Here is a 21,330-nt window from a genome sequence, read left to right as displayed (position 1 = left end):
TTGCTTAGCTTTGTGTATTATGTTGACATACATATGTGTATATTTCTGTTCCTGTTCTTGGGAACGTTTTACAGCCAGACTTAGTTCCCCGTGTAAATGTATTTGATTGGTGATGCTTGATCCTCCAGGATCAAGCTGTCTGTCTCATTGAAGGTGTCGCTTTCACCAGAGTGATTGGCATTTTTAACTCTGTTTAGCCGAGACTGCAATCGTTCGTGTTCCTTTCTCAACTCTGAGTAGGAATGGGAGAAAGTGTGGAATATCGATGTTGCAGGAAAAGACATGATGAGAATCCCGCTGAGAATGCTGCTCAGAGCCACCATCTGGCCTGGGACACTCCGTGGTACCATGTCTCCATACCCCACAGTGGTCATTGAAATGATAGCCCACCAGTAAGAAGCAGGTATGCTTGTAAATTCAAGCACCTTCCCAGATTCATTCTCGGCAAGATAGACCAAAGGAGAAAACAGAGTGACAGCCACGCATAAGAAGAGTAAAAGGAGGCCAAATTCCCGTGTGCATCTCCGAACTGTGAGGCCCAAAGTCTGCAAGCCCAAGGAATGTCGGGCAAGGCGCATTACATACAAGATCCTCAAGGCACGTAAAACCCGTAGCACCAAACCAACCTTCTCCAAATATGTGTTGCTGCTTGGTCTGTCGTCGTCCTCGTTTGAGTCCTCCTCTGAGAAGATGAGGGAAACGTAATAGGGTGAAATAGCCAAGAAGTCAATGATATTTAGGGGTCCTTTGAAGAACTGACACTTGCTCCTTGCCTGAATGAATCGGAGGCAGAACTCCAGGGAAAACCAAGCCACACAGATGGTCTCTATGACGAAGATGTAATAGCACTTCTGGGAACACTCACCCTGACACAAAACAAAAAGACAATTAAATAAAAGAACAGTCTGTGAACCAGCATCCAAAAACAGTAAGGAAGACGCAATATGTATCTGCTTGAGTCACTGCTATCGGAAATGAACAAATCCCAGCTAGCAGGTAGCCGTATCGCAGCCATCTTTCGTGGTGTATAGACCATAATGAGCACGTGAAATATCTGAATGAACAGATATATCTACCTGTTTCTTTTCATTATGTTGCTTCTTCCAGTCTAAATGAAGGAAACTCGTCTCTGTATGAAGTCTTGGCGTGCAGCCTGTAAGTCCCAAATTTCTGCTCTCAAACAAATGAATTTAAACTTGACTGGTTTATAAGCCTGTACAAAAATCAATTTTTCTTCAAAAGAAAGATTAAGGTTTGAATGTCTCTGTAAACTTGTGGTGCTGTTCAATGTATGGTGCTTTCACAAATGCTGCATACTCTAGTGTTATTAAAAGTGGTTCAGAAATATTCATTAAGTCATCTGGACCCTTAGCTCAGTTATGCCGTATAGAAATCTTATTTCTTTTTGCACATGCAATGTTTTAATTTAAAGGAAAATAAATACTCAGTAGGTGAAACTTGCCTTGAAGAATCCTCTCCCAGTATGGAGATCACATGCTACAAGCAATACTTTCTCATTTTCATTATCAAAGGAATTGCTTTACTTGAACTACTTTGGATTCAATTTCTTTTTTGTTTTGTTTTCCTGAGCTAAGCTTAAAAAACAAAACTTCTTTCAGCCTATTCCAGTGAAAAAAGGGGAAAAGTGCAAATTAGCTCATAATTATTTGGGGGAGCAAGAGACTACATTGAGCTTTGTCCTTTAGTGATGGGCAGCCACTAGGCTACATCCATCCAAAGAGTGAGCTAACAGGTTTTAATGCTGCTTTTTTTTTTTTTTTTTTTTGCTTTTTAACATTGTGAGTAAGTCTATTGAAGAATGGTGCCTAACAGGTACTCGTATGATATTTTCACAGTGGGATGCTGTTCTTTACATTCAGTTCTTGCATCAGTGCAAATATTCGGGTTGCAGTTTTAATTCAAAACCAGTTCCAGTTAACTGGAGTCTTGCATAGTTTGGCTGACTTTGAAGCATCCTTGTGTGATTTTCTTTGCTGAGCACATTATCAAAACACTGGCATATGAAGTGACAGGGTTTGAATTTTTAGTGAAGATGAGAAATCTCAGCTGTAACTACGAACCAGAGAGAGGGATTGACAGGTATCGCAACCCTTTGAAATTCCAGCCTGGACTCAGAAATGATTTGTCACTGCATGTTCCAGAAAACCCAAATGCAGAAGACAGTAATTTCATTTTATATTTTTAAGCTGCTTGGAAATTAATAATTAGCAAATAGCTCTTTCCAGCTACAACCTTGGTACATGAAGGCTTAGCAGTGTTAAGGAGTCTTCTTGTATTCTTGCTGAACATGGACTTGAATCTCAGATGTTCACAACTGGAGGTGATCAAGCAGAGTTAGGGACAATGAAGGAGGATCTGTGCAGAGAAAGAACCTCCTTTTGGCAGAGCAGAGTGGCCATGCGTTATTCAGGAGTAACTGCAGACCCTTGGTTTGTGAAAAGCTGTAGAATGAAGTCAAGGCTGCTGTGAGCATCTTTCCTGATAGCCTGTCTCTGCAATCAAGCAATTTACAGGAGCAATTCCTGATACAATGTTATCCATTCTCAATTTCACAAGTAATATTGATTCAAAACACCACAGGAAACACGTACCCCTTCTACTAATTGAAATTAATGCCGATGTTCAGTTACCCCCTGCATTGCAACGCAAAGCTGGTTTTTTTTAGTGTGTCCCTTGTGATAGAATGATTCCTATTTTTGGCAGTAACAAGTCTTTTTGTTCAAGCACTGTTTGTTATCATTGGCTATCGGAGGTTCCTCAGATAAGATTGTAACATCTCCCTTATGTGTATGCTTTACCCTGTCTAACCTTCAGAACAATTTAGCTGCGTAGCACTGTTTGGGGATTTTTCCTCTTTCAGTAGGCTAGCAGTAGACTGTCAAGATCATAATTTATCTCAAGTAAACATCACAAAAGGTAATGAAGACTTGGCTCCGCTGGAGTTACGCATCCAGGATTATATCAGGCATCAGGTTATAGCTCCATTTGAAGTCATGGCCGTGGCAGTGCCTGGAGTGCATTGATGTTTGCGGAGCTGCTGACTTGGCTTGATGAGATTGCTTGCAATCAGCAGTTGTGTTATGCAGTGTGCACTTTTTCTGAGTTGTAAATTATTTGTACAGTGCAGCCTAGTCTCTGCACAGACCTGCCTATGGTCACTATAGTGCTGTGGCCTGTGAATTATTCATTGTTCCCATCAAGATTTATTTTATTTTTTGTTAACTGGGCTGAATTTCCAGTACATCTGTTACTTGTTCGCCTTTATGCATTTACAGGTGACATTGCTCTCAGATCATCCTGTAGCTTTTGCTATTCCTTCCTTGGAAAATACACTAAAATAAATTTTGTTTGCTGGAAGTTTTAACCATTAAGATCTAGGGTGTCTTTTGAATTGACTGTGAAATTTCAAGGTGCAGCATCGTAAGGACTGCTTGGGAAGTCTTTTTTCTTCTCGCCAACCTCGTTTGCCTCGGTATTCCCCATGGAAAGTTACATATATTTAGAGATAGCAATTTGTGCAGTCAGCTTCCTACGTGCGTATTTCATTTTTCAGAAGAGCATCCTTCAAATCGAACTCTTCAGGAACGTTACTGTGCATTTTATTTTTCCTTTGTGGATGTAAAGGATGGCGAGTTCTCCCCTGTTAGCATACTTCATCTTTTTCATATACTTTCCAAAAGACAGTTCAGAAGTTTTTGCATGTAATTCAAACCACGGTCCCTTTTTCTGCTGCAGCAAACAAAAGAATGACAATATCACAATCTCTGACGCTGATTAATGCTGAGAATTCTGTGCTTCATTTTTTTGGGGAGGAAGCAGAAAAAGGATGTGTTTGCTTCAGACGTGCGTATGCTACATGAAGGCATGCAGCAAAATCAGACCTTTGTCTCTCAGAGGGAACTGATTTATACATTCAGCACAGTAGCTCTGTATGGAGGTGACTAACTCAAGCCCTAAAAATAATGCAGCTGGGCTACCACCCCACAGCAGGGCAATTTCACTCCATTACATAGTGTGGATGTTACAGTGATTTAGTGAATCCATATACATCTGCCAGAAACTTCCAAGCCTCTTTCTCTGCCTGTTGGCTTATTTCTCCATCACCGGTGTCTGGAAAGAGAGAGAGTAAGGTCCTGGCTCTATGGGATTTAATGAGAACATGCCCATTGATTTCACATTGGGAGAAAAATTTCATCCAATGAGTTTGTATGTGAATTTTTTATATATTAGAAATACTTGTGTACGTTATATATTATATGTGGCATGGTATATATGGAATATCCCTCTCTAATGTCAGCCTTTTTGAAGATTCTTGATCATTTCGAACATCCTGTTCAAAAGCAGCAAATATTGGAATTATAAGACAAAAAGAGGAAATATTAAACACCAAAGCCAATTTCTGTCTCTCCCATTATTTTTGATCATTTTAGACTTCAGAGTGCTTTATGTTCCACTTATAACTGTTGTCCAAAGGGCAGGCGGAATAACACACTGACTTCAAACCCTGTGTTCTTACCAAAATAGGGATGCCTCTATGTCACTGGTAGATCTCAAAGTTGCTGTTGTCACCAAATTCCCATTAGGTGTCAGTTACTTTCAGTGAACTGGCAAATTGTGGGCCAAATACTCTGATCCATGAAAGGGTTTTTTGCATAAGTGGCCAATAAAGGATTTTCTGTGCCACAAGGACTTCTATAGATTTCCTTTTCCTGAACAAAGCACACACATGTGGGAAATTCTAGTGATCAGCGCCTGCCAACACAAAACACAACAAACTCCCTCTCTTGACCTTGCTGTTAACTAGAGCAGAATTCTGAGCCTTTATTTTCAGATCTTTGAGTCAAATTTCATTCTCCTCCTGACTGCGTTTTTTGCATCCAAAGTTCCATGGTGTAGTAGAATGTATAAAAGCTCCAAGCCAGTATGATGTTGACTGTAAACATGAGGAGAAGATGAGGTTTTATTTATAACTGACCACAACGTATTTTGGGTGGGCTTTTTCAACAAAACCCTCCGACTCGTTTTACACTACCGTAGTGTCAGTCAGTATTCAAACTACCATCAACTCTGACAGGAGAACAGTTATCAAAAAGCCAGTGGTGAGTGAGTATCTCACTCTTCATGCTTTATTCATCCTGCAGATTTGCTTTTGAACAATGCAAGAGTTTATCAGGATTTATGGAACTTGTCTCTAGCTGAAATTCCACAATGTATGGTATAAATGTAATAAAATGAGTGCTTGGTATTGATCATAGGTATGAAATAAGCATTTGGCTCAGCAATGAAGGAAACAATATTTTATATGTAAAAAGATATATACTCAGTTTGATGCCTGAAATATTGAGTGATTTCTTAAATTTATAAACCACCTCAAAACAGCAAAGTGGCTATTTCAAACTTCTGTGCCACCAGAGGTAATAAGCAATTTGTGCTTCCTTTTCATTATTGCCTTCCACTGTGTAAGGTTATGGCTTATTTTCTGGATTCTGTTATGCACTGGAATGTTTATCGTGTTACAGTAAAATTGCTTCTTCTAGGATACTTCTATTAACTTCTTTTAGATAGGAAAAAATAGGCTCATAAGGAAATCTAAGAACAGCAGTACTGAGTCCAGTTAGCCCAGTGCCTTCTTCCAACAGCCTGAGAAAACAGATGCCCAAGGCAAATCTCCTGACTTCTAGTTTCCACTCTAGAGCTTCCTGAGCTGAAGGTGGTGTTGGTGTAAGCAAACTGAACTGCTTTCTGCTACCTATTGCATGGACACTCACCACTTTGCTTTGAACTTGGTGCCTGTTACTTTCATCTGATGCCCCTAAGCTCTGTCACTGGAAGGGACGCTGCTGCTTGGTTGACAGTTACTCATTTTCTGCCATTTGTGATTTTGTAGACCTCTGTTGCAGCTGCTGTTGTAGCTTGTTCCCATCCTGAGGAATTCTACCTGCCTTGGTCCTTGTGTGAAGTCGTTCCATCCTTGTTGCCTTTCTCTGGCCCATTTCCTTTTCGAGGTAGAAGCAACTGGGACTGCAGTTTTAAAGTGTGGGTGAACTGTAGGTTTATATAACCAAATTTATGTATTTTTATAATCAATTTTATGCTTCTTATTGTGTGCTCCTTACAAAAGTTTAAGCACTTTGGATTTATGTAGGAACAATGCTTGGAATGTAGTATTTCTGATAGTGAGAAATTGTGTGGCTCTGGTGTGTGTTACGGCAGCTTTCTTGCACTACCTTTTTTTGAAAGGATCTGAGGTTCAGGAATTCAGCATCTCCGAGGCCAAGACTGGCCAGGGTAATGTGTGGCAGCTAAATCTCAGTCCTCAATTCCACAGGTGAGTTTACAGAAGAGTAATGTATTCACTAACTATGAATTCAAGCTAAATAAGCTTGAGATTGTGCCACTCACAAGATAAATAAGATAAATTTCCTGGCAAAGTGCTCTCTTAGTTTACCAGGAAACATTAGTTAAGGCATAATGACATCTAGGATAATAAACAAAACCAGATCTCAGAGTTATGCTGCACTAACCTATCTTACAAGAGTTATAAATCTCATCTAGTGAAAATAATATCTTTATATGCATCAATAATTGTAGCAATGCCCAGAGAGACTGGATCAGAATTTCCCCTGCGGAATATATATCTTGTCTATCCACCTTGTTTTTCAGATGCAACTCACTATGTTACATTTTTTAGACAAGGAAAAAAATGTATTATTTTTAGATGACTGGATGAGAACACCAAGGAACTATTCTTTTGCCTTCAGGCTCTGTGTTGACTATTTGTGTCCCACTTGGTTGTACTCTAAGACACATTATAATTAAAATACACGATGGAAAACTTGTTCTGAATCATTACCTGATCTTCCAAGTGATTTCCTGCTGTCAAAGATTTACCCCAATACCTTTTGCAGTGGATATTTACCCTTCAGTCCATTGTAAGGTGTTTTTTCATAAAAGCTGAAGCAAACACAGAACAGAGTGAGAACTTGCATTTTGCACGTTGTGCACTTTGGTATGACTCTTATAAAATTGTTTGAGGATTCTGAGCATTTGAACCTGAGTCCGTCGGGCCTCAAAGCAGCTGAAGGCTGTGTTGCATGATGGTAGAAAGGGTGTCAGGTTTTACCTCTGGTCCCCTCACCGCTATCAACTGGAACAGATCGGTTCTTTCTAATCCTCTGCAGAGCACCGTAGAAATCAGTGGCACAATTTTGATGGCAAGGCGGTGGCTGACTACTTGCCAGGAGGCTAGCAAAATTTGGGACTTTTCTGAAAAAGGGGTATTATATTCCTGCCTGCTCTATGTTGTAGCCATGGACTCTTCATGTTTTGTTACTCTTAGCAAAAAACCACCCCAAACAAATCCTTTTAAAGCAATTTCTGGAGTGTAAAAAAGGGGACTGAAATGACGTGAAAACACCAGAGGGAGGCAGGCAAAGTTTCTTGTAAACTGAGGAAAAAGGGGGGAAAATCCTGTTATTCCCATTATACTGTAAGTGCAGTTCTCCAGCAGTATTGGGGTGGGAACAGGGTAGGTACCGCCGTTCTGCCTTTGGTGTGACTGACTGGACTTCTGTGGAAGTCACTGGCATCAATCTGAACCTGTTTTCCATGGTGTGTAATTTGGGATTTCGCACAATATCTTAATAGGGCAAAGTCTGAGATGTCAGACAGGCAAACCTGTGGCCTTTCTCGTCTTCTTTCTGGGCTTGCCAGTTAACACTGTTCATGATGACATTAGTAATTTTAAGTGTTTCTTGTGTCAAATAATTTTTTTTTCTAGTTAAATGGTGAAAGTCGCACCAATGCTTGTCGAACGCTTTGCTAGTAAGTACTGCTAGATCAGTACATGAATTATTTCAGAATCACATCATACCTACAGAGATTAATATTTTCAAAGCTTTAGAGCGGAAATCAACAACTACATCAGCAATATGTGTATATGTTGCTTATACAGCGCAGTTATGGGAAAAGCAAGTAGTATTATTTATGAAGCCAAGTTGATAAAAGTCCTTGAACACAGGTAGAGGTCATGATTGAACCACTGTATGGGAAGGCTGTTATTCCTGGGGTATATCTATGGAGAGCAGCTGGCTCATCGTCATAAAACAAATGAGCAATGGACAGAAAGGATCTGAAACCTCTTCCCAGCTAGATCCACCCTAGATGCAGTAGTGATTCCTTCCGAGTAAAGGCTCTTTTGGTGTTCAGTCACCACCCATACTAAACAGTCTCAAAGCAGGGAAGGAATTCATAAAGCAATATGCTTGACTGTTCTTGATTCAGATTCCTATTGGAGTCCTAAAGGAGAGTTTCCTTAAACGTAGGCTCTGGCCCTGCTTAGTGCTCTGCAGTCAGGCTGCCAGAACATCATCCTGCACACCAGAAACGTGCCTGGCAGCGTGGCTGATGCGAGGTCACAGTCCACATCTGCTGGACTCGCTCTGGCATGTCCAGATTTTATTTGGCACGTTCAAGTGCAACCAGTTACCCCTCAGATCCTTCTCTCTGTGCATCTCTGTTCTGTGGATCCAGGCCCGTGTCCACTGAAGTGGTGGCAGATGGGATCAGTCTGTATTGTGGCTGTCCGCCTGCCTTCTGCCTGCTTGTGCTATCCAACACCCTGTAGAGAGGCTTATCCCAGCAAGGCTGCTCTTCTTGCACTCTGGCCTTTGGGCCCGCTCAGAGGTAAAACATTCAGCCCTCTCTGTGGAAGAGTCAGAAGCAAAACTCCCAGGAATTTTCCTCTCTAAGCCCGAGATTAACATTTCCTGGACAGAGTGCTGTTTTCCAGCCTTTTGCACTCCTTAAGGTTATACAGGGACACTGCATCCTGGTCTACAGCTTCTTCCCAAGCAGTTCCCTCAATGGAAAAAAAGACGTGCTAACGTAATAGTGAAAAAATAACCTTCAGTTCTTGCCCTTGCCTGGCCACAAATCCAAGGCGGTGGGTCTACAGGGTGAGGTTACAAAAGACTAGTGAGTAGTGAGGCAGATCAAGACCTCAGCATAGGGAACTGAGATACCTAACCAGCTGCCGGCTGTTCTTATCCCAGTTCACAGCAGGAGATGAACTGATGGAGGGGAGAGATCTCTCTTGGCTGTAAAGTGATGATTCAGGAAGTGTTGTGCCAATCTGTGTACCCTGCGTACCTGGAGCCGTGGGATCCAGCTGCAGTGCTGCAGGTACTGCTGAATCACGGCCACCGCATTGCCGCTATTATTTGAATAATTAAACCGTGCTCTGCTGAATCAAATGGTGGTTCGGGAGAACTTGAAAACCCTAAGCTATGGATCGCTTCAGTACTTGGATTTATGGTTACAGACTGATGCAATGAAATCAAAAGGTTTACAGCCTGCTGAGAAAGAGACTGTAACCTGATTTACAGAATGATGAGCTTGTTAAAGGAGTGCTGCGTATTCTGATCACAGAACGATTTCCCACTCACTCTGCTTTATGGGAAAGAAGCCTGGACTTATAAAAATAATTACTACAACTAGTACATTTGAGGTAACTAAACTAATATTGGGATTATATTAATGTGGACATTAGAACACAGAAGGAAATTATTATCTCTGTATCCAATACATAATTATCTCCTCTGGGGCAGAAATGTAACTAAAATAAAATATTTCAATTAACTTTTAAGCTTGGGTCCTCACTCTGCAAACACTGTGAGAATCAGTCTGAAGAATGTGAGTTTGATTTAAAGCAATTGGTGACCCTGGAGTGTTTGTGTTAGGAGAAAGTTGTGGAAGTGTTATCTTTTTCTTGGTTTTTTTTTTCTAGGAATAAATTTAAAAGACTTCATTTTGTAACTGCATAGCCAAAATGAAAAGGTATTTATCTGGGACTCAGGAGGATGACCTTCAATTTCCAGTTTTGCTGTTAGTCAAATAATTTGCCCTGTTACTGTTTATTCTTCGCTTCTTTCCTCACTGCAATGTAAGTTCTTTGGAGCAGAAACTCCTTGTTATTGTACCTGTGTAGTACAGGACGTACAGCGGGGTCCCAAATAAGGTTGAATCTGTTATAAGGGAAAAATACTAGTGCTAACAGGAGGTGCTGACACTGTGGGGATAAACACAACATATGCAGTTCATAGCCCTGATGCTGCAATGAAATTAGCAATTAGATTTGCTCAGAATTAAAATACCAGCTTGTGAATTTGACTGCAGCACGAGACTCAAGAGTCCTCAAAGTTTTCCATAATATGCAAAGAGCACTTTCTGAAACACATACAAATTTGGGTGGTTGTTTATTTTTAATACTTGTTGCATTATTGCTATAAATTTGGAGGATGCATTGATTTCAAATAGTGTTTTCCAAAAACAGAGTGTCTCCCTCCAAGGAAATGCCCATCTTTGCAGAGAAGGCATTTATTAAGCAATCATCTGTGCCGAACCCCTTGGGATAAGTGAGGTGAGGAAAGCAAATGGGATTTTTTCCCCCTTTGTAGGTATTACAAACTTGAAAGCAGCAAAAGGGAAAAGCAAGCCTGATTCCCGGTGAGGAACACATGTGCTGGCACATTGAATAGAGGCTGATTGACTGCCCGCTGCAGAGCAGCTGGAACAGCTGGGTGTCCCCCCAGGATAGCGTGCAAAGCCAGGAGACTTAGTGCTGTTGGGATACAGCCAAAACTGGATGAACATAAGGCAAACTAATAATGTCTAATTGTGCTTTCTGAACACTGGACCTTGTGCTGGCAAAGCCAGCTTTTGAAAACCACGCAGAATCCGTTTACTCGCTGAAGTGGAGTGTCCAGGCTTTCTAAAGAAAATTGGTTTGTGTGGCAGCCAGGGTAAGCTGAGACACAGATGTCCAGCAGCGGCTGCTCCCCGCTGTGCCCCTCTCTGTTTATGTACAGCGGGGCTTAAGTAATGTGAACTTCATCAATGTTGTACGTATTAGATTTAATGCTGAAATACATAATTCTGTTTGTGGATGCTTGAAAAACAGGTACTTATAGTGTGGAACTATGAAAGCAGGGTCCTAATGGTGCAATTTCAAGGTCAAATCTTTTGACATTACTGAATAGATATGCACACTTCAAAAGAAGGCCGATCCCATAGAGCAATGATTTTGTATATATATATTTATCGAAGTCCTAGTCTTGAATATTCTGATTTCTGTTGCTTCACAGCTGCTTATTTCTTATATCTTTCTTCAATTGCTATTAATTTAATTAATTCAATTCACAAAGCAAATAGTAGACTGGGAGGTCTACTGGAGTGACTGGGAGGTGACTGGAGTCACCTTAGTAGACTGGGAGGTTTTTGGCGCTTCAGTGAAGCGCATTTTCTTACTTTAAAATGCAGCAACAATTTCATTGGTGATCAAAATGGTTAGAAGAAATCAGAATTGTACTAGATGACTCGATAATTTAAGATAGTGAGTGTCCACAGTAAGTGTTCCAATAAGAACCCCGAAAAATGTATTGAGTAGATGCAATAAAACCAAAGCACATCCAGCTTTATTTTCTTCCAAGTCATTTCAAGTCCTATGTATATACCAGTATATTTATAGATAGGCATGTACACATACGCCTTTATAGTCTTACACTTTTAAATGAGCATTACAAGTGTTTCTGAAAGTCAGGATTTCATTAATCTCTTTGTGTTAGAGCCAGTCGCTCTGGGCCATGCTTTGTGTGATGTGTGCTTGTGTTAGAAGCACCGAGTTACTGTGAAATATCCCTGCTTTTCAGGTGTATTCTGAATAGTGCCCCACATCATTACTAGTACCCTGAACTAGTCACTGAAAAAGGTATTTTTCAGCAGGAATCATTTTGCCCTGGCTAATCAGCTAGAAAATTATTTTTTGACCAATATTTAAACCCCCTTTTTTAAAAGCTATAAAAATGGTAGCCAGCAGTATCTGTCAAAATCTGGCCGTCATCTTCAGTTTACCAAAGGTGGTTGTGTCTAACAGTTGGCCAAATGAGACTTTGATGAAGAGTCTTATCTTTGCAGACTACGTGAGCAGCAGAACTAGGCTTACAGTCCTCTCATTGCTACTCTCCATATGGATTATTATCTCCTTCAGACCGCTCCCCAATTGTTCGAGTTTCCCTATAATGAGTGCACTAGAGACACTTACGTTATCTGCAGGTTATGGGTAGCGTTGGAGCTTTATGTTTGAAAGTCTTTGTAATGGAATTAGTGACTTGAATACTGAGGATGTACCTCTTGCAAGCGTATCTTCACATACTGAACTGGCTAGATACAAGTCAATGTGATTTTTTTATAATTAACGCATTTAGCTGTGGCAATAGTAACCCTGATGAAACAAATAGCTTGTTTGATTTTCTTTCTCTTCACAGTAAGATCAATAAATTGTTTTTTCCCCTATAAAGTAAAATTACTCCATTTCTAAAGAAAATGTGTTTCTTGGCAGTTTACTGTACAAGCACAATAGGCTGGTTTCAGTATTGTACAGACAACATCAGCAACATCAAACATGGAAAAACATGTCAGGACCTCCAGAATAATGGTGTAGAATGAAAAAAAAATTTTTTTAATGGCTCTATATATTAGATACTGGGTTCTTTTCCTCTGATCATGTTTTCTGGATTCTCAGTGCAACTAGACACTAAAAATTTACTCTTCTAAAAGGACTTAGATTTTCAAATAATCAAATGACCCCGGGAATTGGAGCTTTAAAAAAAGTGAATATTCTATGTTTCAAGATAAAATCATTAGATCTGACAATACTGGTTGCAGCTTATGTCGGTTTCGTTTCATTAGGTTATATACAACATATAAAGCAATTAAAAGCTTCTGAAGGTCAGTTAAGAGCAAATACAAAAATCAATAGTAGCAAGGTCTGACCACTCACTGACCATCAGAGAGGAGAGGGAGAGCAGAGAACAGGGATTTCCTTCTCTCTTAAACCACGCTCTCACATGTGGTTTGTTGGGAGCCGTCTGTACTGGGAAAAAAGGATTTGGACAGGGAATGGAAATGTCTGGGGTTTCTTTTTCTTTTTTTCTCCCCCGACCTTAATTTCCTTGCCTTCCTGAAGAGACGACCTTGCTATATCCTTTCTGCTGAGTCATTTCTCTAGAGGATGCCAATTTTAGGGACTCACCAAAGGAAATATCTCTTCCTAAAGCAAATCCCAAGGGTGCTTCAAAGCATTCTCCCTGTCCAAGCTCTTCTGCAGTCGTTTTAGTCCCTGGTTCTCTGGTGTAATGATGTTTACTCCTTTGGGTTAGATGTGCTGAGCAGTGAATATTTCAGTTAAACCTCTTGGATCCTGATTGTAACTCTTATGTGGGACCAGGACTTTTGGCAGACTTTGATGGGACTTTTGCCTTTTCTCTCATGAGTTAATCTTAATTCCTTCGTTTGAGGAAAATACTGGTACGTTTTGTCGCTTCTGCTTTCTTATCCTCTATGTGTAGTCTCTGATTCAGATTTGTGGTTCTTTCAGGCTACCCATTCAGATCAATAATAAACAGAGTTTCTCACCTTCAAATATGTCTTTTTATTTCTACTACATTTTGGTATATATTTGCTTCCTTACTAAAGACTGTTTTGGTGTCCATAAAGAAGAGATGCAAATATCCTAGATAAGGATGTATTGCCACTGGAGGATGTGACATTTCAGTTATTTTTATGCCCAAATAACATAATTTGTTACTAATGAGTCCTCTTTCCTTAGCATCATGTATGATAAATCCTTTTGATTTCACGGTTTCACAGTCAGGCTTAAACTTGAGATCACTAGAGCTACATTTACTGCTCTAGAGTTTTCCTGAACTTTTGGCTTCCTTTGCCTGGGGCTGTTCCCTCTGAGTTTGGATTCACGGCAGGTGCTTATGTGATATATAGTTACAGGATAGTTTGCCCATCTATCTGTGTTTTTCTTTCTTATCTCTAATGAGGAGGTTCCTAAGTGTCATTTGAAATGTTCTGGAGTGTGTGCAGGGTATCAGTTATGATAACGTGTTCTTTATTTCACTTTCAGCTGTATTCCTATCTTTAAGCTAACCCTCCCCTCCCTTTTCTGCTGCCCATAGAGATGGCTCCTTCCCTCTCCTCTGGTTGCCAGGGTGACTGGGCTTCCTTGATGCAGTTGCTCTTGCCTTGGCTCCTTGCCATCCCTCTCCCGGAGTTTTCACTTTCCCTCGGATGGTGAGGACTCCTGGTTGCTCTTCTGCCTGCCCAGCAGCTATTCTCCCTTCTAAGCAGATGTGGTTTAGCAACTGCTGAAAGGACAAGTGATTTTATGTGCCTGCAGGGTGGGATCAGCCAAGCGTCTGAGTGAAGTGGAGTCACCTTGTATTATTTTTCCCATTTTTTGTGTGGGTGGTTTTTTTTTTTTTCCCTCTGATCTTTCTCCTTGAACTGGAGTCCAGCCAGCTCTCACTGTCTTAATGTGGCTGGGATGATGAGAAAAAGGACCCTAGAGTGGTACATATGCAGCAGAGGTAAATACCAATTTTATTTGTATTTCAGAATGGATAAATTCAATTTCCAGTGTTAGTGGCAGAACTGGGAAGCAGATCCTTGCAGTACTTGTAAGCACATTTACACATAGAGGTTTTGCCAAGCTTTAACTCAGAAATTAATAAACCTCAGGATAGGGCATCTTTGAATTCAGGGGTGGAATTACAGGTTGTTCAGAAACTTTATTGAAGGAATTTGACTGTTTTTTGTAACTGAGCAAACGGATGTCATGTAATCTTTGTTTGACCCAAAGAGACAAAATTTCAGATTCTGCATGCCTGTCCCAGGTTGTTGGTAAATGTGGCCCCATCTTGGAATGACTTTCAGAGGTCGGCCAGAGAATAATTTTGAGTTACAAATCAACGCAGAGTTACAGTTTGCCTGGGTATGACTCAGCTGCAACCAAGAAGTGGTATTTTTAGTCAATTAAGTTCTCTGAGCTATTTGTCCTAGCTAAAATGTTCTTTTGAGATCCCCATAAGAAAATCTTAGGTGTTGCAGGCTAAGAACTTAGGGATGGGATGGAAAAACTACTATTTAGTTGTTCATGTTCTCTGCTTTTCTATAAGGCATGAGTATTTTCTCTAGTGTATTCCACTGTGTTTTCTCTGGCATAATTTTAAACGATTCAAATAATAGGACTTTTAATACTCTGTTCTGTGCTTCTGGGACACGGTGACAAAGTGCATTAGCCTGGTGCTGTAAGTGTAAATTATGGAATGTTTCCGAACATTTGGACAAATGTGGTTCCTTTGCTCAAGTTAATTCTTCATCTTCTCCTCTGCACTTTAAACATTCCGTCTTTTGAGCCTACTTCAATCCAGTTTGCTTGTTTTTAAAGTAGTCATATATATGCAAATCCCTAAGTAGTAATGTCATCTGTGTTTTATAGGAAATCCAGGAACAGGAGCTACACTGCAACTACCAGATAGACATATAACCCTCAACGTGCTTCCCTTTTTAACATATGGTTAATTATTTTTAAAACACACAACATATTACATCTAGCTGAGCTCTGAAACATTATGTGCTTGTTCTTTTGCATGAAAAGTATTTATAATAGCTTTTTCTGCAGTGGTTGGGCAATTAAGATAAAATGCATCAGGCTACCTCCATTAACAAAGTTAGTAGGAAGCACTTGCTAGAGCAGTTTGTAATGTTTTTACATCTAGCTGTAAGAAGGATGTTCTATACTTAAAGCACTTTCTTGGAAGAAGCATTGGAACTGTTTTTCCTGCCAAAAGTAATAGCTGTGGAAGGCTGCAAGAGCACCAGACTTATTACTGAAAGGTAGTGGTCTTCCTATGCAAATGTAAGTTAATATTCAAGGGGTTAAATGAACAGGGAATGATCTTAAATTTCAGCTCTCTGTGCAGTCCTTAGTTTTATTCAAAGACATCAAATATCATGACATATCTTCACCATGACTGTGCTGCTTTGACTTACTGCTTGAGCAATAAAATATATACAGATTTTTGTATTGTGCAAGCCATGCTGGGCTATAAATGTAAATATTACTTTATTCATCAATATATAATACTCCGCGGAATATCTTGTCTTATAGCAGTGGTTGGGGCTGGGAGTTTATTTGACGTGGTTTTCTTCAACACTTTTGGAAGGGCAGTTTGCAAATGTAGTGCAGGATTCATTGAAGAGATTAGTTAAGGTTATTTGATGAATCTGGGCACTACAACATCTGAAATAAAAGTAACAATCCAATGTTCTCTGTTTCATTATTAGAATAATAAATCTTTAAAATGCTGAAATATCCACAACAATGTTATAGAGAAGATCCTTCATGTATGATACAGACTTGATTTACTTGCCCTGAGTTAATGTGGATGACTAACTTGAAAAGGGTTTAAATGCAGTTAGCAGTTCAGCTAGTATTTGGCATGCTTCTGCAATATGTACATAATATGTGGGCAAATACAGAATTCTATTAGCATGGAATTACCATTTCTGGAGGTGCAGCTTTTTAGTATCAGTATCTGTGAAAATACTTCATCTGTCTCTCATCCGTTAATCTTTATGCAACTATTGAAATGTGACATTAAACATAAATTAATGAATATTTCTACCTCTTTAAAGATTGGGCTGTATTATCACAAGGGAAGATACCTGGCTATTTTAAAAGTAAAGATGTCAGAGTTAAATATTTCTTTAGCTGATGTGTTCAAACGAGAGATTGCTGGTAGCTAGAGAGTAAAGCATGTTGAAGAGAAAACTCCACAATGTCAGTCTGAGTCTCAGTGCTAACAAGTGAATACAACTTACACTCCCAACTGCTTCTTAGGAAGGAAAAACGATGCTGGATTAGAGAGCTGCAGGATCTACTCTGTCCAGCAGCTCTTGCCTGTCTTTTAACTAACAGTTAGTAAAATACTTTGTTCGCATTATTCTTAATTGAATATCACTTTGAAAATGATAGAACAAATTTAAGCCATTGTTGCATTTTCTGTTATAGACCGTTTCCTTACCAGCGACAGTTTTGAACCTCAACGCTACGGATTTTCTGTATTTTTTCTCTTTTTAATGATGTATGCCTAGCAAGACAGACACATTTCTTTTAATTCTGTAGTTAGACCAATTAAAAAAGACTGACTTACCCTGTCTTCTTCAGCTCTTAAGTCTGGCATTGTGCTAACACAAAGGCTTATAGCTGTGGTGGCCACAAAAAGAATGGAGAGACAAGCAAAGACTTTGCCTGGGAGTCCTGACTGGGGATTTTCTACCATATCTCTGAGTCTGTTCATAAACTGTCCAAATTTGGTTTTCTCATCCAAGACACATGCAGCTTCTTTGCTCTTCCGAAGTTCCTCTTCTTTGCGTACCTCGGCCAACTCTTGGAGTTTTTGAAATAGTTTTCGAAAGCAGCAGTTCTCCAGGTTGGATTCCTCAATCCCCCAGTATCTCAGCTCCTCCTGAAAAGACAAGGCACACATGTCTCTTAAGAGCATCAGCTTCCCCGCTGCTAGAAAGCTGACAATCATTCCAAAAGCATTGGGGTTCCTGTCAAAGAAGAACTCATGGGTGTCTTCATCATAATCATCACACAGCTGAATTATTTCTTCATAGCTGCTGCAAAACTTAAGTTTGCTCAGTCTGGTCAGGGGAAATTCATCTAAAGTACTCCAAGGTAGCAGGTACTTGATGCCTCCAACATTTATCATGATCTCTCTTTTTAGATCGACTGCAGAGACTTGATCAGGATGGTAAATCCTCCTGGCTCTTTGGTAATGGACCCCTTTGACAGAAGGGGTTTCAATGGAGACAGGAAAGAAGTGGCTCAAGGAATTGCAAGAATTGTAGCTAATGTTACTATAGTCTTGGTCACTGCCTCCGGAGAGAATAGGCATCTCTAAGAGTTCTCACTGGGACATCCGAAATGGCATCAGAGCAGGGTTATCTGTCAGCCAAAAGATATGGAAAGGAGGAGAAAACATAGCAGAGGTTATTGCAAGAGAAAAGGTGTTTCAGGCTACTTTCCTAAATCACAAAATTAATGAGCGTGTGTTTTGCAAGTAAAAGTCACCTCTGTGCTTCTTCCTGGGAAATGCAGCCTGTGAATGCGATTTGCTTTGCAGCCTCATTGGTTGTCTGGCAACACACAGACACGGAGGAGAGCTAAAGCCTCATTCATAATTATCGCGAAGGGTCGGATGCCTGCAAATCCAAACGCGAACAGATCTGTCTCTTCTCCCAGCACATCTCGGTCATCATTAGATCGTTGTATTTTCCGGTGGTTGTCACTTTGCTTTCTTGTTTCTAAAAACCCTTAAATACACGCTAACTCAACTAAGCTGCTTAATAGTTATTAGAGTGGTCAATTACCTGCCATCAGCTGGATGCAAAGTTACTAATTGCTTTAAGTTGGAGGCTCGGATTGCAATTCCTCTTCCTTTCACTGCACTGTTCTGCCTGCCTCTCGGGGTATTGCAAGGATTAGCCAGTAGATGTTTGTAAATGCTTTAAGAGGTAAAGTGCTGTGTAAATGGTGACTATTCTTATCAACCCGGTCTGCTGTCACTGCAAATTACTGAGAAGATATAGAGAACATTTGCCCACCCTGGAGAAAACTTTGTTTCACGGACAGAAAGCGAAGTATTTTATCAGCTCGGGGAGGAAAAGGCAATTGAAAGACACCCTCCCCTTCCACTTCCCCCTTTCAGGATCAACCCCCTGGTTTTGTTCATAATCTCTAAAGATTCAAAGGCATTTATTAGCCCAAGCCAGCGAACTGCAAAAATTGCAAGGAAACTTCCCCAAAGTTACTTACCACCGCGCCACGGGCTGCTGCCCAGTGCCTGGCTTCCCTGCAGGTGAAGTACACATGCCGCAAACTGCTCAGCTGCCCTCTGAGTTACCATCCAGCAGAAAGACCTGGGGATATTTTACAGTATTGATTACATGAAAAATCACTATAGCACTCTGGAGATCGCAGTCTCTTTCCTCTTTCTCTCCTTCTTTCCGGGAAGGGGAAAATACTCGTATGTGTTCATGTAATATATGTTGTACTAATAGATCCTTTGCAAAGAAGACAGTGTCCTAAGTAGCAGCTCCTCTTCTGGACTCCTGGGGCTTCCTGGTGAAATCTGCTGAGTGAGAGCTGGTGGATCCTGCCCTCTCCCTGTCTTTCCTCTGTTTCCCTTGGGACCGTCAGTGTGGTCCTGGAAGAGGAGGGGAGAGGGAAGGGGGAAGGGCTTAGAAATAATCTCTCCAGCATCTCTCTGTCTATTCAGCAGGCTGCAGGCAGCAACTGGGTAAGAACATGGAGTACAAGGACAGTCTCCTACTAATGAGGTTTAATAATAAGTAAATTCTGGCAAACCTACTTAATAAAACAATTTCAATGTCTATTAACTCCTTCCATTGTAGTCATACCACACTTGCTTGCTCTGGAGACACCAGTCAAATTCCTCAGGAGCAGTTTCTATGTACTGCATCCCTCTTGAAACTGAGATTTGCGCTTAATTATCCCTAGGTGGAAAGGGAAGTTTGGTCCATGGATGCTGAGTCTCAGCATTCCTTTGGCTGTTAGGGAAGTGCTTTTCTCCTGTAAAAGAAAGGGTCTCTGGCTTGCAAAGAATAGGTGCTGAGCATTCTCTTTTCCAGATCTGCAGTGCTTTCCAACAGCCAAGAACTTTTTCCTCTCTTCTTTTACAGATGGTGGGAAATCTAACATCATCCTTTTCTCATACATGGCTGTAGGGGGGATGAGCTTGCTGTAATGCTTTTGGGTTCTGTACTACCAGTAGGTCTTGGGCTGCCTCAGTCTAAAACTGGGATGATGTGGATTTGACCCATATTCTGCTTGCTTGACCTCAGTCAGAGGGTTCAAGAAACCTACGATCAGATGCTATTGACTCTCTGTGGTGCTCCCAAATGCAGTAAGAAATGCCTTGGCTTAGGCTGAAAGCACTGAAGCTGAATCCTATTACTAGAGGGGGGAGAATCTGTAGGATTTACATGTCCCACTGTGAGCATGAAGGTCGGGTGGAGAGGTGGCATGAGCTTAGATGGCAGAGCTGCTTTTCTGCCATTTGTGCAGTGAGCAGAAGGCACAGGTGATGCCCTTTGCTTGCTCTTGTGCTGCTCACCCTTATAACATGTGTGGGACTCGTACACTGCTGAACTGATGCACCTCGGAAGGGGATGCTGCAGCTGTTTATCAGCACTGAGCAATGCGATGGCACAACCTCGGATGGGAAGCCTTTACTAATTGGACTTTTTGGCACATCTCTCTTGGCCCACGTGGTGCCCAGAAGATTAACTTCTTATCAGGCTTCACCACTGGGGTTTTCACTCAAGTCCTAATTATGCCATCCGCAGAGAAAGACCAGATAGATGCCTGAAGGCAACCGAGTTCTGGGAGCATAGTTCAAAATCACTTAAATCCTACCACCTTTTTGCAAGATGCAGTTTGGTCTGCCTATCAGTCTTTCTTATGGATTATTTTTGCAAAGACAAAGCCAACCTATTCTAATTAACTTTGGGTGGATTGTTTCACAAAAGGATAAAATCAATTAGCATTTCCTTCTTACCTTGTGATGCCCTTGTGTGGTGTTGTTAAAGGTTCTATTTCTGAAACTGGCTGACCAGCAGGTGCATAAATCCAGAACAATGAGTAAATATTGTACATAATCGAGTAATTTGTGTTATACTTACTTATCAAGAAATATATATATTGTAATATTTAAGACTTCGATTCCAATACAAGGCACCCTAATATTTGCTTTATTGGGATCTGGAGCTGTGTCTGTAGCTAGATCAGGACCTCACTGCAGCTGGAACCATACAAGTATCTGTCAGTCAGTCCTTAAGAGTCATCTGTCTTCATCTATGAGGCAGAGAAAGGATAGAAATATTTTTATCTTAATTTTATTAATGGGAGATGAAGGCACAGAAAAGAGAAATACTTAATTTTGTGTCTGAGGAAGCCAGGCCCTGTACGCAGCTCTGAAGGTCTTAAACATGTAATTACCCCCAAAGTTGTCCTCCCACTCTGCCCAGTCTCTGCCACCTTCTCTCCTGGACCCTACTACCATGTCTGTATGAGATCCTCCTTAATAGTGGAGTATCTAAAACTATTAATGCTGACACCCCAAAACTGAAACCTCTCCCCAGGTGGGAAAGGCGTATTCCTGGCTCAATTCTAACCTCTGCTGACTTGTTCTTTCACTGTTTTTTTTGTTCTTCATGACTACTGCTGTAGTTGTCCTGTTAAATTCCCTTTGGATTTGTCCTATTTAGTATGAATTCATAATCTTTGTTCTCTTTTTCTGTTCTCTATTTCCCTTACAGTTTCCAGAATTGCCCTCTCTTTGCTCCTTAGCCATCTGGTCATATCAACTT

At 40.7% G+C, this 21,330-nt stretch overlaps 1 protein-coding gene across 1 annotated transcript; it reads right to left on the bottom strand.

Moving 5' to 3' along the window:
- Window positions 1-80: 80 nt before the first annotated feature.
- KCNG4 (potassium voltage-gated channel modifier subfamily G member 4) lies at window positions 81-17,834 on the bottom strand. Its single transcript, XM_074158094.1, has 2 exons — window positions 17,085-17,834; window positions 81-866 (listed from the first exon to the last, which is right to left on the bottom strand). Exons 1-2 carry the CDS (start codon window positions 17,832-17,834, stop codon window positions 81-83), a joined length of 1,536 nt encoding a protein of 511 aa, XP_074014195.1.
- Between the last annotated feature and the right edge of the window lie 3,496 nt (window positions 17,835-21,330).

Source organism: Numenius arquata, chromosome 13, assembly GCF_964106895.1.
Source record: "Numenius arquata chromosome 13, bNumArq3.hap1.1, whole genome shotgun sequence".
NCBI lineage: Eukaryota > Metazoa > Chordata > Aves > Charadriiformes > Scolopacidae > Numenius > Numenius arquata.
Note: the sequence above shows the minus strand (reverse complement) of the source record. Positions and strands in the feature narration are given on the sequence as shown.